The sequence below is a fragment of the Maniola jurtina genome, chromosome 24 (genome assembly GCF_905333055.1).
Source record: "Maniola jurtina chromosome 24, ilManJurt1.1, whole genome shotgun sequence".
NCBI lineage: Eukaryota > Metazoa > Arthropoda > Insecta > Lepidoptera > Nymphalidae > Maniola > Maniola jurtina.
The window spans coordinates 5,776,449-5,791,725 of NC_060052.1; the positions used below are offsets into that span (position 1 = coordinate 5,776,449).

General features: G+C 36.6%; 2 protein-coding genes and 1 long non-coding RNA gene across 6 annotated transcripts; 1 reads left to right on the forward strand and 2 right to left on the reverse strand.

Annotated features, from left to right (window-relative positions):
• Positions 1-504: 504 nt before the first annotated feature.
• On the reverse strand, positions 505-9,739 carry LOC123877886 (zinc finger protein 461-like). 4 transcript variants are annotated; one of them, XM_045924834.1, is made up of 3 exons: positions 9,728-9,739; positions 3,868-3,876; positions 960-2,421 (listed from the first exon to the last, which is right to left on the reverse strand). In XM_045924834.1, the coding sequence occupies exon 3, from the start codon at positions 2,414-2,416 to the stop codon at positions 1,133-1,135; it is 1,284 nt and encodes a 427-aa protein (XP_045780790.1). In that variant the 5' UTR covers positions 2,417-2,421; positions 3,868-3,876; positions 9,728-9,739; the 3' UTR covers positions 960-1,132. The 4 variants fall into 4 exon arrangements, with proteins under 4 accessions (XP_045780789.1, XP_045780790.1, XP_045780791.1 ...); XM_045924833.1 differs by lacking the exons at positions 3,868-3,876; positions 9,728-9,739 and adding an exon at positions 505-824 and having other exon boundaries at positions 1,109-2,704; XM_045924835.1 differs by lacking the exons at positions 3,868-3,876; positions 9,728-9,739 and having other exon boundaries at positions 960-1,817; positions 1,887-2,703.
• On the reverse strand, positions 3,395-4,681 carry LOC123877899 (zinc finger protein 888-like). Its single transcript, XM_045924850.1, has one exon. It carries the CDS (start codon positions 4,458-4,460, stop codon positions 3,438-3,440), a length of 1,023 nt encoding a protein of 340 aa, XP_045780806.1. The 5' UTR covers positions 4,461-4,681; the 3' UTR covers positions 3,395-3,437.
• On the forward strand, positions 9,043-10,421 carry LOC123877913. Its single transcript, XR_006798698.1, has 2 exons — positions 9,043-9,550; positions 10,283-10,421. It is a non-coding gene; the product is annotated as an uncharacterized LOC123877913 (long non-coding RNA).
• The last annotated feature ends 4,856 nt before the right edge of the window (positions 10,422-15,277 follow it).

Consider the following 15,277-nt stretch of genomic DNA (forward strand, 5'->3'; position numbering starts at 1 on the left):
CCCGCGTGGATTGGTCAGATCCCCTGCAGCATCAGGATTGAGGAGTTGGAATCCAAATTTTTTATGAAACAATGTCGCAAAGTTCCTCTATCGATTAAAAAAGAAATGACGCAAATCTGTTCAGAAATCTCGGAGATTTCGGTGTACATAGGTAGAAAAACACAACTCCCTTCTTGAAAGTCGGTTAAAAAAGTAGCCTATGTTACACCCTGGTCAATCCTCTACTTGTATGTGAAAATCCCGTTAAAATCGGTTCAGCCGTTCCGAAGATTAGCCTTTTCAAACAGACAGACAGACAAAAATTTTAAAAACGTGTGATTCAGTTATGGTATCGTTCAAATAACCATATGACCTTAATATGTGGTAGTTATTTCGAAATTACAGACAGACACTCCAATTTTATTTATTAGTATAGATTCCAGATGTCTTTATTATTATTCCATGTAAGACCACAGGCAAGTTTTCTTGCAAAAGTCATGCATGTGGCTGTGCAAGTTTTTTTTAAATTTATATACTAATGCTTGGCTGTAATAAGTTCTGCAGACATTAGAGGTGCAGCCTAAGATGGAGCTTGCCCAACAGATGCCTATTCACTCTTGACTTGAAGGTACCTATATCAAAAGTAGAGGGATCAGTTTTGCCCTGGATTTGATGCATTGTCAAAAGTTGAGATTGGAGGATATTTTCATATTTTCTAGAAGCTTGATGCTATCTTGATGACTTGACTTGTAAATATTTACAGTGTATTAAAGTTGACTTTTGCAAGAAATTCCAGCTTACTTGGTCAAAGAGCTGAGCCTAATTAGGGTAGCTTTGACATTTTTAGGGTTCTGTAACTCAAAAAGAACCTTTATAGGATCACTTTGTTGTCTGTCAAGAAACCCTATAGGGTATCCCGTTGACCGAGAATTATGAAATTTGGCTGATAGGTAGGTCTTTGCACAAGGGAAAAATTCAAAAACCGTGAGTCTGTGGTTATATTTTTTTTAAAATGTGTTCACGAAAAAAATAATTTACTAAGTTACATAATATAGATTGCACAGTCCACCATTAACTTGCAGTGGTCGACATAAAAATGTTAGATATATCTTGTATGACCAGTTTTTTTGCCAAATTGATAACTTTTGAATATCTAAAGTTGGGTTTTATATTCAGGTTGCAAATACAAGGGCTTTCGACCTGGTATCATTTTATCTCTTTTATGAACTGTTATTTCATGTTTCCTAAGAACTCTCTTTGCGCCATATTTATTGCCGCATATTTTACATTCAAATTCTTTTATTCCATCGTGATCTTTCTTAATGTGAATTACCATATCTCTATTTGTGCTAAAAGCTTTATTACACTGGCCACATTTGTGAGACCTCAGCTTGCTATGTTTCAGACTATGCCTGTTTAAATTACTTTTAGTGATGAAGTTCATTTGGCAAATATCACATGAGTATGGTTTTTGACCGGTATGTTTTCGCATATGAAGCCTCAATGCTTCATAATACCGACCCCGGTACGGACAGAGCTTACATGGAAAAGGCAGATTATTGTTGTGTAATAGCAGGTGTTTCGCCATGGCTCCTTTTTTGAACAATTTACCACAGATCTCGCAAATAACATAAGAATCTGTTTCATGACTTGCTAAATGCCTCTTATACCGCTGAGCTGGTGCTAACTTTTGACATATTGTGCACTGTATGTGACTATGTTTGGATTTGTTGTGACTGGTATAATCTTTTCTTTTACTGAATTCAATTTTACAGCTGGCACACTCATATATTTTTTTGCTGTAGCTGTTAGATATATTTCTAGAGCCTTCACTCTTGTTGCCATCTTTATTTCCCACCTGTGTATTTTGGACATCACTTCTTGATACATTACAGTCTTCATTTTTGATAGTAACTTTGTTTCTCTTTGGTGTATTTAAAACATTTCTAGATACATTTGAGCTTTCACTTTTAATAACATTAGTTCCCTCTGGTGTATCTTGAACATTATTTTCACATACATTGGAGGATTCACTTTTAAAACTAGCTTCTGATGCATTTTCATCATCATTACCAAAACTATTAAAGCCTTCACTTTTAATAATATCTTCATTTCCCTCTGGTGTATTTTTTACATCAACTAAAGGGCTAAATTTTTTTCGTTCACATTCTAAAAGTAACTGTGAATTGGTTTCTTGAGCTTTCTTTCTAAATAAAATAGCGTTTTGGAGCAAACAATAACAGGATTTACACAAATATTTAGGGAAAGTATCATCTTCTGATATATTGATACCACCAAAAAATTGTATCGATTCCAACAAATCAGATGCCTCGGAAAATATTAATAGTGTACCTTCAAGTAAACATATTCTACACTTTTTCTCATAATCATCCGGGAGTTCAAGTTTTACTTCTATTTGTATAGTCTTATTTTCCATTCTTTCACTCGACACGTTTGTTGTAGACTTCAGGAAAGAAAACAGTGAAAACAATTGGTTTCTTTTAGCAAGATAATAATTGAAATCTGACACAATAGGTCAGTTATAGGTACTCACTACTCAGTACCGACCGTAAACTCAGTATAATATTGTAGTCTTTGCCTTAACCTTCCGTGGGTACATCAAAGTGGTCACATTTACTCTTTGAATGGGATACATAATTTTAAAATAAAATTATTTTATCAAAAAAATCAAAACCTAGTGATCAAAGAGTATGTAATCATGGTAGTGATTATATAGTTATATACTCTTTGTCATTAAAATCAAATCTTGACTTTGTCTGAGGCGTTGTCAAAATGCTTTTTTTCAACTGGCTTTACGGCTCTGGATTCTACCTTTTTTGATCCTAGAGTCCTCTTCAAGCTGGTGCTAGGTGCCAGGCTTGTGAAACAGCAAGCATCAGCATCGACTATCAACAAACATCAGACTTTTTGTTTGACTTGCAGCCAGGTTTAATCATAGAGAAATTTTGATCTGTAACTGACAAACCGCTTTTAAAAAAATGTAATATGTTGTATGAATTTTGTTAAATATAAAAGCAAGATACGTAACTTACATTATTAAAGGCTATAGTTAAAGCATCCCGAGAACAGACCAGAATTTAGAAATTATAAAGTTCCAACCCCCTGCCAGGATTCAAATCCAGGATTGCCCAATTAAAAGACCGCTTACTACTGCGCTAGGGACTGTTCTAGTAGTTTCAAAAAACCAATGCCTCAGATAAGTTTTCGAATACAACATATTTTAAACAACAAACAGCAACAGGCAGCAACTATACTTAGGTGATTTTTTCAATTATATCAAAAGATTAATTATGTTGTTACTATTATCGTTAAAATTGCTAGATTATAAAATTCAAGGGATACCTACCTAGGTAATTTAATTCAAAAATGAATGAATGATGAAATGAAATGAATGATGGATGCCCTAAGCAAAGAAAAAACTGATTTATTGTTCATTATTATTCTTTATTATCAGCACACATGGGCTTGTAATTTGAATTGTTGAAACGTAACTTCAATTTTTCCCTCTTGTGTACCCTTATTTGATGTTTCACCATTGCTTTTCTGTAGCCGAATGCTCTTCCACACATATTACAAGCATGACTTTTATTCCCAAGGTGTTCTACATCATAATGCCGGTCTAGATTAAGTTTTGTATGAAATGCTTTGTCACAAGAACCACATTTGAATCCAGGTTCTTTGTGTTTTACCATGATGTGATAATTTAAATTACTTTTATACAAAAATTGAGCTGGACATTCTGTGCACATGTATTTGTAATCACGGATATGGGAACGCATATGACGTTTTAGGCTTTCATCATATCTGGCTTTGAACGGGCACATTTGACATTTGAAAGCATAATCTGTTCTATGTCTGAGCCTATGTTTGTAATAACTGACCCTTAATCGGAAAGATTTACCACATGTGTCACAAACATACTGGTTGTGATGTTTAGGATTGTGCATTGTCATGTGTGTTGTATAGTACCTTTTACTGAACATTTTTTTGCATATGCCACACTGCACTTTGGGAGGTTTTACGGGAGGAGAAAAATCTTCGTAAATCGAATCTGAATTCAATTTATCGTCTTCAGATGAACCTTGGTCACGTCCATGAGTATGTTCAGGTGATGGCACTTCTAACGGTTGTTTTAGGATTTCGTTAGTTCTCCTAAGAATTATCCTGAACAAAATAGCACTCTTTATAAACTTGTAACAGATATTGCATAGATATTTTGGATTTTCATCAGCATCGTTTAAGTCATCGATTTCGCCGAAAATTTCCAGAGCCTCTTTTATACATTGAGTTCTGTCAGCGCCAAAAATTGCCACTTCACCATCCTGGAGACAAACTCGGCACTTTAATTGTTTATTACACACGGCTATTCTAGGCGCACACTCTAAACCACTGTAGTATTCTTCTGTATCAACATATTTCTTGTTGTTAATCATTTTCATAATGTAATAAGATGTTACCATTTTGGAATGTTTCGAAAAGCTTAGCAATAGGTAGTTGTTTTCTTTTAATAACCGTACTTATATACTAATTGTAATTTTTGGCACATTTATGATTAAAGCACTGAAATAATTTGATAATAATAGTTAGAATTTGGTGTTATTTTGCTCTGTTGATTAATGGATATATATTTTGTAAATAACTAGGTATTGATCACAGACTAGAAACAAAAGGTATTGATATTCTTTTTTTTTCCTCTCTCGTCTGGCTTTACAAAGATTAGCCAATGTCCAGTTCGTAGTTATTTACAAGTTAAGGAACTATATATGTATGGACTTCGTCTGTGCCGGCGCTCGCCGACACACGCGCGTCGCCCCTTTAGAGCGCTTCCCAGTCAGTTCCACCACTAAAAACATCTAAAACACAAAACCCGGCTACTTTTATCAAAACTACTTGCGCTCTGATTTAACCGATTTTTTAAAACTAGTTTTACGGCTCTGGGTTCTAGCTTTTTGAGCTTCCAGCTGAGCAAATAGTTGCAAAGCAAGATCCAGAATATATGCTGTTATGTGTAAATAATTAGAATTTCTGTAAATTAGTACATATATATATATATATGTCGGCGCGAAGGCGTTAATAGTTACTAATAATCAAACTATTCAAATCAAAAGTTAAACATTACTTTGTTCATCAAGTACTAAAATACCCTCAGAGTTGATTTAGACATGACTAATTGTTGTTGTTATTGTAAGTTTTGGTGTGTCGGCGGTACCGACTTTTAGCTGTCAACACTTTTCTCACTGAGCATTACGTCATCTCCCCACTGTCGTCGTTGGACTATAAAATCAGACACGCTGTGCGTAGCGGGGCATTTTTCGTCCGATTGTTGCCGAGGACACTTCTCAGTAGGCATAGTCTGTCGTACTGTAGAATTGTGGTTACCTAAAGTGGTACTGTTGGTTAGACGAGTTGATATTATGGTGATTAGGTTAGATGGTCGGTTTGGGACCGGTGTAGGGGTGGAGGAGCCGGTCTAGGTAGGCTAGGTTAGGTTTACCTAGTTACGCTGGTAGTTGTGACATGCAGTAAGTGAGAGTTAGCATGGTTATAGTCGAAGGTAGTTCAATATCACTTGATAGTCCAAGAATATCGTTAGTACGCCCACGAAAGCTCGGTTAATCTAAAGGTTGCTATCCTGACGTATCCGGTTAGTTATTATCCAGGTTTACTAGTGGTTAGATCATGCTTCAATCTTAATAATCATTAGAAGCGCCTACAAAGTAATAAAAGAGTGAAAATATGCCCACGATAACCTGATAACACCCTCTGACTCCGTCATCAGAAGTGGGATCGACCGCTGATCCACCAGGTCGATCATCAGATATGCCGCCGCAAAACCACCTTGTCATCGAACCTCGAAATGAAGTAGTCAAGAAACCGTGTCGGCGCCAGAAGACGTATACACGGATCCCGGATCATCCACTTCTCGAGAAGAGTCGCTGGAACAACTCACTCAAGAAGCAACCATGGAAAATGAGACGGAATAAAAACGCCGAGTTACCATATTCTAAAACCCAATTATCCAAAACCTTGCGCATAGTTATCGTCACCCGATTTAGGTGATAGTAACGACAAGTTTATCGTACCTCGATTTAGGTAGCATTACTTACTATTGCTCGATTTAGGTGACAGTAACGACTAGTTTATCGTCATTCGTCACTTGGTTTAGGTGGTATGAGTTACTATTGCTCGATATAGGTGATAGTAACGACACTTTTGCTGACTAAGACACGTGATACTATTCACTATTGGGATGGTCTTCACTAATGAGATAGAGTTGATTTCTTATCCAACCATGCTGTATAGAATTAAAGACAATTTCGTATTGTAGCTGTAGCAGTACGATGTCAACAATGAACTTGTTGTTTAGCACTAGCGTTGTACTTTGTTACGTAATGAACTCTTTTACTAAAAGTTAATCAGGAAAAGCCGAGCCTTTGATTATAGCAAGTTTTCTCTTTTACACAAGCCACACACACACAGACACACACACACGCACACACACACGCACACACACACACACACACACACACACACAAGTTCTATCCACGAGTTTATCTACGAGACAATCCACGAGTTTATCTACGAGAAATCCACGAGTTTATCTACGAGAAATCCACGAGTTTATCTACGAGACAATCCACGAGAAATCCACGAGTTTATCTACGAGACTCTTTTACACGAGCCACACACACACAGACGCACACACACACACACACGCACACACAGACACACACACAAGTTCTATCCACGAGTTTATCTACGAGACAATCCACGAGTTTATCTGCGAGAAATCCACGAGTTTATCTACGAGACAATCCACGAGAAATCCACGAGTTTATCTACGAGAAATCCACGAGTTTATCTACGAGACAATCCACGAGAAATCCACGAGTTTATCTACGAGACTCTTTTACACGAGCCACACACACACAGACGCACACACACACACACACACACACACACACACACGCACACACAGACACAAGTTCTATCCACGAGTTTATCTACGAGACAACCCACGAGTTTATCTGCGAGAAATCCACGAGTTTATCTACGAGACAATCCACGAGAAATCCACGAGTTTATCTACGAGAAATCCACGAGTTTATCTACGAGACAATCCACGAGAAATCCACGAGTTTATCTACGAGAAATCCACGAGTTTATCTACGAGAAATCCACGAGTTTATCTACGAGACAATCCACGAGAAATCCACGAGTTTATCTACGAGAAATTCACGAGTTTATCTACGAGAAATCCACGAGTTATCCACGAAACACACACACACACGTACTCACACACGCACGCACACACACACACACACACACACACACGCACACGCACACACACACACACACAAATACTAACGAGATTTTACTTGTTACTAAATAAGCTCAAAAACCAGAAACATTGAAGATGTGCTGGTTTACTACAAATATAACTAAGCATCATTTGATGCTGACAGATACCAAACTCAGAAGAGAATGTATTTTAGTTTCAGAATCAACATCAATCGTTAGGCAGGTGCAGAGCGCGCACCGCCTGTCAGTATGGCCGTGTCGGCGCGAAGGCGTTAATAGTTACTAATAATCAAACTATTCAAATCAAAAGTTAAACATTACTTTGTTCATCAAGTACTAAAATACCCTCAGAGTTGATTTAGACATGACTAATTGTTGTTGTTATTGTAAGTTTTGGTGTGTCGGCGGTACCGACTTTTAGCTGTCAACACTTTTCTCACTGAGCATTACGTCATCTCCCCACTGTCGTCGTTGGACTATAAAATCAGACACGCTGTGCGTAGCGGGGCATTTTTCGTCCGATTGTTGCCGAGGACACTTCTCAGTAGGCATAGTCTGTCGTACTGTAGAATTGTGGTTACCTAAAGTGGTACTGTTGGTTAGACGAGTTGATATTATGGTGATTAGGTTAGATGGTCGGTTTGGGACCGGTGTAGGGGTGGAGGAGCCGGTCTAGGTAGGCTAGGTTAGGTTTACCTAGTTACGCTGGTAGTTGTGACATGCAGTAAGTGAGAGTTAGCATGGTTATAGTCGAAGGTAGTTCAATATCACTTGATAGTCCAAGAATATCGTTAGTACGCCCACGAAAGCTCGGTTAATCTAAAGGTTGCTATCCTGACGTATCCGGTTAGTTATTATCCAGGTTTACTAGTGGTTAGATCATGCTTCAATCTTAATAATCATTAGAAGCGCCTACAAAGTAATAAAAGAGTGAAAATATGCCCACGATAACCTGATAACACCCTCTGACTCCGTCATATATATATATATATATATATCGGAGACTAACATTAAAGTGGCCATTATTTAAAGCACCATCTGTTATGAAATGGTTGCACTATACTGAATTGTAGAGCGACATCTGTTTGCGGACTCAGGTTTAGTTGATTCGATCATTGAATTGTCGGTACAAGCCTGGGTGGGGTTGGTGTGGCGGGGAGCAGGTTATCATACCACGGTTCGTACAGCGTTGTCCTAAGGACAACAGTTCAGTTCAGGGCCGGCTATCCTATGGTATTTCAAATATGCTTAGGTACATTGCAAGTACATGTCTTCTATCTCACATAATTAGTATGGGTAGACATTAAGCTTCTCGCTTCACTACCACAGCTATATTTTACGCACACGTTTGAAATTTTTTATTACTATATGTATTATAGTTATATGGAATGGTCGCACGAGGAGTGTGACCAGCTAAGGGTTTTACCCTAAAGGTGGAAGAAAAACTAGCTTAGATTTTTATAGAAAAAAGTATAATATTTTATTGGATTTAACTTTAAATTTCATGTTGCCAAAATTAAAGGTTTTTAAGAATCATAGAGCAAATTTAAGTAAAATAATATATTTAGGTTTGAAATTACAGTGATATAACATGATAACCATTTTTTGAATAAAGTAATATAAAACAGAGTAGCAGTAACATACAAAATATAAAAATGTTCAATGTCGTTCATTGGATTTATCATTTCAATAGGTACGATTAAAAATCTGAATTTGGGGGAAATAAAATCAAATGTCGACAACACTGTAAAAATGGCGTAACGTAGAAATCAATAAAATACGAAAACTTTTTAGCCAATTTAAATCACTGTTTCATATGTTTTTCTTAGAAATTTATCGTCTTTTTTTCTTAAATTGAGTATACTTGTTTTGTATACACTCGTATAAAGAATCAGTGAGCGCTAATAACCATAACCGCGATTGAGAAATGTATTCCTTGGTTTGGACTTGCATTTTGCGTTTTCACGAAGATCAAAGGAAAGGTGGGCCACATCTAGCGAATGCCGAAGATGCACCAAACATCTTCTGGGGGTTCTGGGGACTTCTGGGGGTGTTCTTACTGTGAAGGCGATAAGGGCATGTAAAACAACCTCCAAGTGCAAGCTGCTGGAAAAACTACCTCAGGAGAGTGGCTGGACGAGAACGACTGGATGGAAAAGGCTAAAGGGACTCTCATACATGCATGCAGTATCATAACTATATAAGACTGCAATTACGGAGGTGGAAAGCATAGTTTTGTCATCACAGAGTAAGTATTACTAGATGATGCCCGCGACTTTGTTCGCGTGACTTAGATTTTTTAAATCCCATGGGAACTCTTTCATTTTCTGGGATGAAAATTAGTATCCTCCAGGATGCAAGCTATTTCAGTGCCAAATAGATGATGCCTGTGACTTCATCCACGTGGAATTAGATTTTTAAGAACTCTTTCATTTCATGGAACAAGAAATAGCCTGCATCCATCTCCGAGATGCAAGCTATCACCACAAAATTTCGTCAAAATTGGTTAAATGGATAGGCTGTGAAAAGTTACAGTTACACTTTCACGTTCATAATATTGGTATGGATTAATTTCAGATGAATTTCTTCATTAAACATGCCAAATCCAAATATATCCATTATACCAAATAAACAGGGATATTCTCACTGATGAGTGGCTAAAAATGTTCATTATGTTGTTCATTGTGAAGTATGAACTCTTTAATACACTTCAAAGCTTCCTATAAAATAAACACTTTGATACTCATGACTTTGTTTCGGTTTTTCAAAATTCCTATCTATGAGATGGATACTCTTTAATTTTCTAGGATAAAAAGCATGGCTCTTAAAATGCCTATCTGTGTCTCCAGATGCAAGCTGTTTCTCTGTGGGATTTCTCCAAAACTGGTTCTTTTGTTGAGCTAAAAAAAGAAAATTTACTCTATTAATGAATGATAATATAATTTACCATTTACTTTATGTTTCTGCCTTAACTTTCCAGAATAAGGAGTTGATCATCTGAATTTGTGTTTACACTGGGAACACAGTGAAATCCTGCACCTGAGGTGCTGTGTGAGAAGCTACAAAACTGATAAAGAAACATGTTGGAACTATACCTGCATTCCTATGAACAAATTGAGGCAAGTAAAATAGTGGTTTATTAAATATCATACCATATATCTATACATATAAAAATCACTGACTGACTGACTTACCAATGCACAGCTCAAACTACTTGACGGATGGGGCTGAAATTTGGTATGCAAATAGTCATTATGGTAGACGTAGCTAAGAAGGGATTTTTGAAAATTCAACCCATAAGGGGGTAAAATAGGGGTTTGAAATTTGTATAGTCCACACGTAAGGTGGAGAACCGTGTTTGGTGGCCCACTCTTGGAAAGGCCTATGTCCAGCAGTGAACGCATACAGGCTGATGGAATTGAATGTCATAGACTAAGGATTAAATACACAAACTTGGCTGATTTCTGTTTTTATACAATGTGCAGACTATTGTCATACACCTCTTAAGAATTAAGAATCTGTACTACTTATTTTACATTCACTATACAAGCTTACACCCGTCATTTTGTCTGTAGTAAAACAATAATGGCTTTATTTAGACTTTATTTAATTTTCCAGTATAAATAGTATGGTATCCATCTTCAGGATGCAAGCTATCTTTCTGATATACATCTAAATTGGTTTTATTGTTAAGCTATGAAAAAGTGACATGCACAGGTAGCTAATTACAATTTTAGTAAAGATCTCTAACTTTTTGAAAATAAAATATAGCCTATGTCACTCATGAATTGCTCAGCTTTCTACTGGTCTAAGAATTTTAAAAATCGGTTCAGCAGTTTCAGATGTCAGATGCACATGAAGATATTTTTTATTTATTTGTTTTTTATAGCAATTCCATAAATACTTTCCTTAAATCTAATATCCATACTAATATTATAATTGCGAAAGTGTGTCTGTCTGTCTGTCTGTCTGCCTGCCTGCTACTTTTTCACCGCCCAACAGTTTAACCGATTCTGACGAAATTTGGTATAGGGTCAGCTTATATCCCGGGGACGGACACAGGCTACTTTTTATCCCGGAAAATCAAAGAGTTCCCACGGGATTCTTAAAAACCTATCCGCTTTACGATTCTGTCTGTCTGTCTGTCTGTCTGTCTGTCTGTCTGTCTGCCTGCCTGCCTGCTACTTTTTCACCGCCCAACAGTTTAACCGATTCTGACGAAATTTGGTATAGGGTTAGCTTATATCCTGGGGACGGACACAGGCTACTTTTTATCCCGGAAAATCAAAGAGTTCCCACGGGATTCTTAAAAACCTATGCGCTTTACGATTTGTATGAAATTTGGTACCAAGGTAGCTTGCGTCCCTGTAATTGACATAGGCAACTTTTTATCCTGGAAAATCAACCAGTTCCCACGGGATCTTTAAAAACCTAAATCCACGCGGACGAAGTCGCGGGCATCCTCTAGTTTGGAACAAAGTACTATGGTAGTATTATAGATACCCAGTTTTGGGTGTTGCAATTTGGTCTGTGCAGCGGGCCCTAGCAGGGAGACCCATATTTTTATTTATATTATATTTAAGTCGTTAAGAAGATCATTTATGGCATAATAGCACTTTTTCTAAAAAAAAGTTTACCAATCTCCTTCGCAGTGGCAAAGATGGGTTGAATGTTTATTATTATATTATGAATGGCAAAAAAGTATATCATAATATATGTGATGTTCCACATCTACTAAAATGTCATTTAAACAATTTCAGAAAAAGGACCTAATCATCGGTAATCGCCGTGCTATTTGGGTGTCAGATCATTGAAAAAATATATGCGGTAGGTGGGATTGGTGGCACTGTAAGGAATACTCGACTAACAGATAGACATTTGAAACCAAATTCTGTCGATAATATGAAGGCAAGTAAAGACATCTTACCATACCAAACTGAAGTTTTACAAACATTTTATGAAGAAACAGGTGTGAGCACCCAAAAGTATTTAGCATTGCAACGACTCGTATCAATTTTTAGGGTTCCGTACGTGAAGGGTGCCAATGAGACTCTATTACTAAGCCTCCACTGTCCGTCCGTCCGCTTACACGTCCACCTGTCCATCCGTTTGTCTGTATGTCTGTTTTTCAGCGTGCTAAATAGTGTTATATCTTGTGCGATGGTACGGAACCTTTTGTGTGCGAGTCCAACTCACACTTGACCGATTTTTATTTTGGCTTATTACACATTGCCCCTCCAAGTAGGACAAAGTAGATTGTATAACATTTTAAAGTTCAATTTGTCCCACTAATTATTGGTTTGACCAATTGGTGCATAAAATAGCGGCACCAGTGGCACTATTTTTAAGGTCCAGCCCAACAATTTCTTGAATTATGTATTAGCATTTATTTTAATTCATTTAGGTCTTTTATTTTTAGGGTTCCGTATCTCCAAAGAAAAAAGGAATCCTTATACTTCGTTTTCTGTCTGTCTATCTGTGTCTCTATCAAGACAAGGGAATCAAAGCTCTTGAGATACTTCCCGTATATAATCCATGACATTTGGTAGCTAGCAATGTCCTAATAGCACAATAATTAATAAAGGGAAAAATCCGAAACCATGAATTTGTGGTTACATCACATATCTAATCAAAGTCAAAGATTATCATGAAATGTTGTGATTTATGTCTCATAATATTATAACTAACAATTTGCTCGAATTTGTGTAATTCATTGATAATTCATTTTACCTTTCAGGTCAAGCTTTAAGAGAAGCTTTTGCTGTAAGAGTCTTTAGCAGAGAGGTGGCCCTCACTGTGTCAATGCGGATGAAGACATACATGGACATTTTAACAATTGACGATTATTGTACGATACCTGTAAACATCGATGATGGCATTTTCATTACAGAGATAATTTTATTTATAAATAATTTATTCGATTGCTTAAACGGTTGTGGTCATTCTAAAAGTGGTTTTAAGAACGCATTGTCCGGAAAATTGCAACCATTTAGCGTTTTGGAATGATGACGAATTTAGTTGGTCAGGCTTTAGGTATAAAAAATCCGGTCAAGTGCGAGTCGGACTCACCCACGAAGGTTTCCATATCATTATACAAGATATTGGCAACAGCGCCATCTATATCTGATTTAGTAAACTTAATTTTTTGTGAATTTGTAAACTGATCATGATTTTCTAAATCCACATAAATAGATTTTGAAAATTTTTGTTTTATACATTTTACTAGAATATATTTTGGTTAATGTACCTAGTTTAATGGAAAAGATTTACATTTGTCGAGGGTTTCATACCTCAAAAGGAAAACAGGAACCTATAAAGGATCACTTCATTGTCTGTCTGTCTGCCCCCCGTGTCTGCCATTTTGGGGGAATCAAAATAGGAATCATGACATTTGGCTGGTGGCAATGTCTTAAAGCACAATTGAACGAAAAAATTTGAAAACCGTGAACTTATGGTTACATCACAAAAAAATTAAAGATTTGTGTTCCCAATCAAATAATTAGTTTAACTAAATCACATTCGTCATTAATTTGCACAGTTTTATTACACTGGTTTGAGATTTCTTGTACGATCGTGCGGAACCCTTCTGTGCGAATCCGACTCTCACTTGAATGGTATTTTTAGAATCAAGTACAATTATTATTGTTGAAAACATGACTACATCACACTAATATTATAAAGGCGAAAGTTTGTATGTGTGTGTGTGTGTGTATGTTTGTTACTCCTTCACGCAAAAACTACTGGACGGATTTGGCTGAAATTTGGAATGGAGATAGATAATATCCTGGATTAGCACATAGGCTACTTTTTATCCCGGAAAATCAAAGAGTTCCCACGGGATTTCGGAAAACCTAAATCCACGCGGGCGAAGTCGCGGGCATCGGCTAGTAACTGAATAATAATGACATACTTTTGTGTCATAAGACACAAAAGTATGTCATTATGTAAGTATGTATAAGTATCAGTATAAGTATGAGATAAGTCATGTTGTTATGCAAAATTCTTGTTGCATTATCTGGTTTTGTATTGTATTTCCTGACAATGTAAATTTTATTACTTAAATCGGTTGATACTTCTGCCGTCCTAACGAAGAGAGCAATAACTAGGTTTCGACTACTTTCGAGATATTCGCGGTTATGATTAGCTACTTACAAATCGTAATATTACATATTGAAGTTTTGATAACCAACAGAACCGAAACTACTGAAGATACAAAAAAGACGTCTAAGGCGAAAATATAGAGCTCATTTTCCTGATTACCCTAACGAAGAGAGCAATAACTAGGTTTCGACTACTTTCGAGATATTCGCGGTTATGATTAGCTACTTACAAATCGTAATATTACATATTGCAGTTTTGATAACCAACAGAACCGAAACTACTGAAGATACAAAAAAGACGTCTAAGGCGAAAATATAGAGCATTTTCGTGATTACGGATATGGTCTTAAGTCAATTTGCCCAAAAACTCGACTTATTGCACTCTTTGTTAGGACGGCAGACTTGACCTCAGTAACTTTAAAGTTTAAATGAATAATATCTTTATGAAGACTGCGATAATTTGGCATTTGCGTCTTGTATAATTCGTCCAAGACGTTCGATTGTGTTAAATATAAAACGCTGGTCAGAAAACTACAATTATTACACTTATAGCAATTCATTTTATGATATTTAATTGTTATACAGTTTATAATAATCTCTCAAAACAACGTTTTGGAGATGTATCTTGAAATCTAAAGTTTTTATTTTCTAAAAGATAATGATAAAAAAATAGTATGATTAAATTGCTCTGACTAGTTTTAAGTGTGATTGTGAGATGGCAATAACAAAAAAATACCCAGCTGAGTTTGTTGTGGTGCATTGGAACCCTACGAAGGTTTAGTTTAGGTACTTTAAGGGCCGGCGCACATATGGGGGAGCGCAGCGCAGAGCATTTTTCACAGTAAAAGTATTATCGACTTTGTCCTCATTGAAAT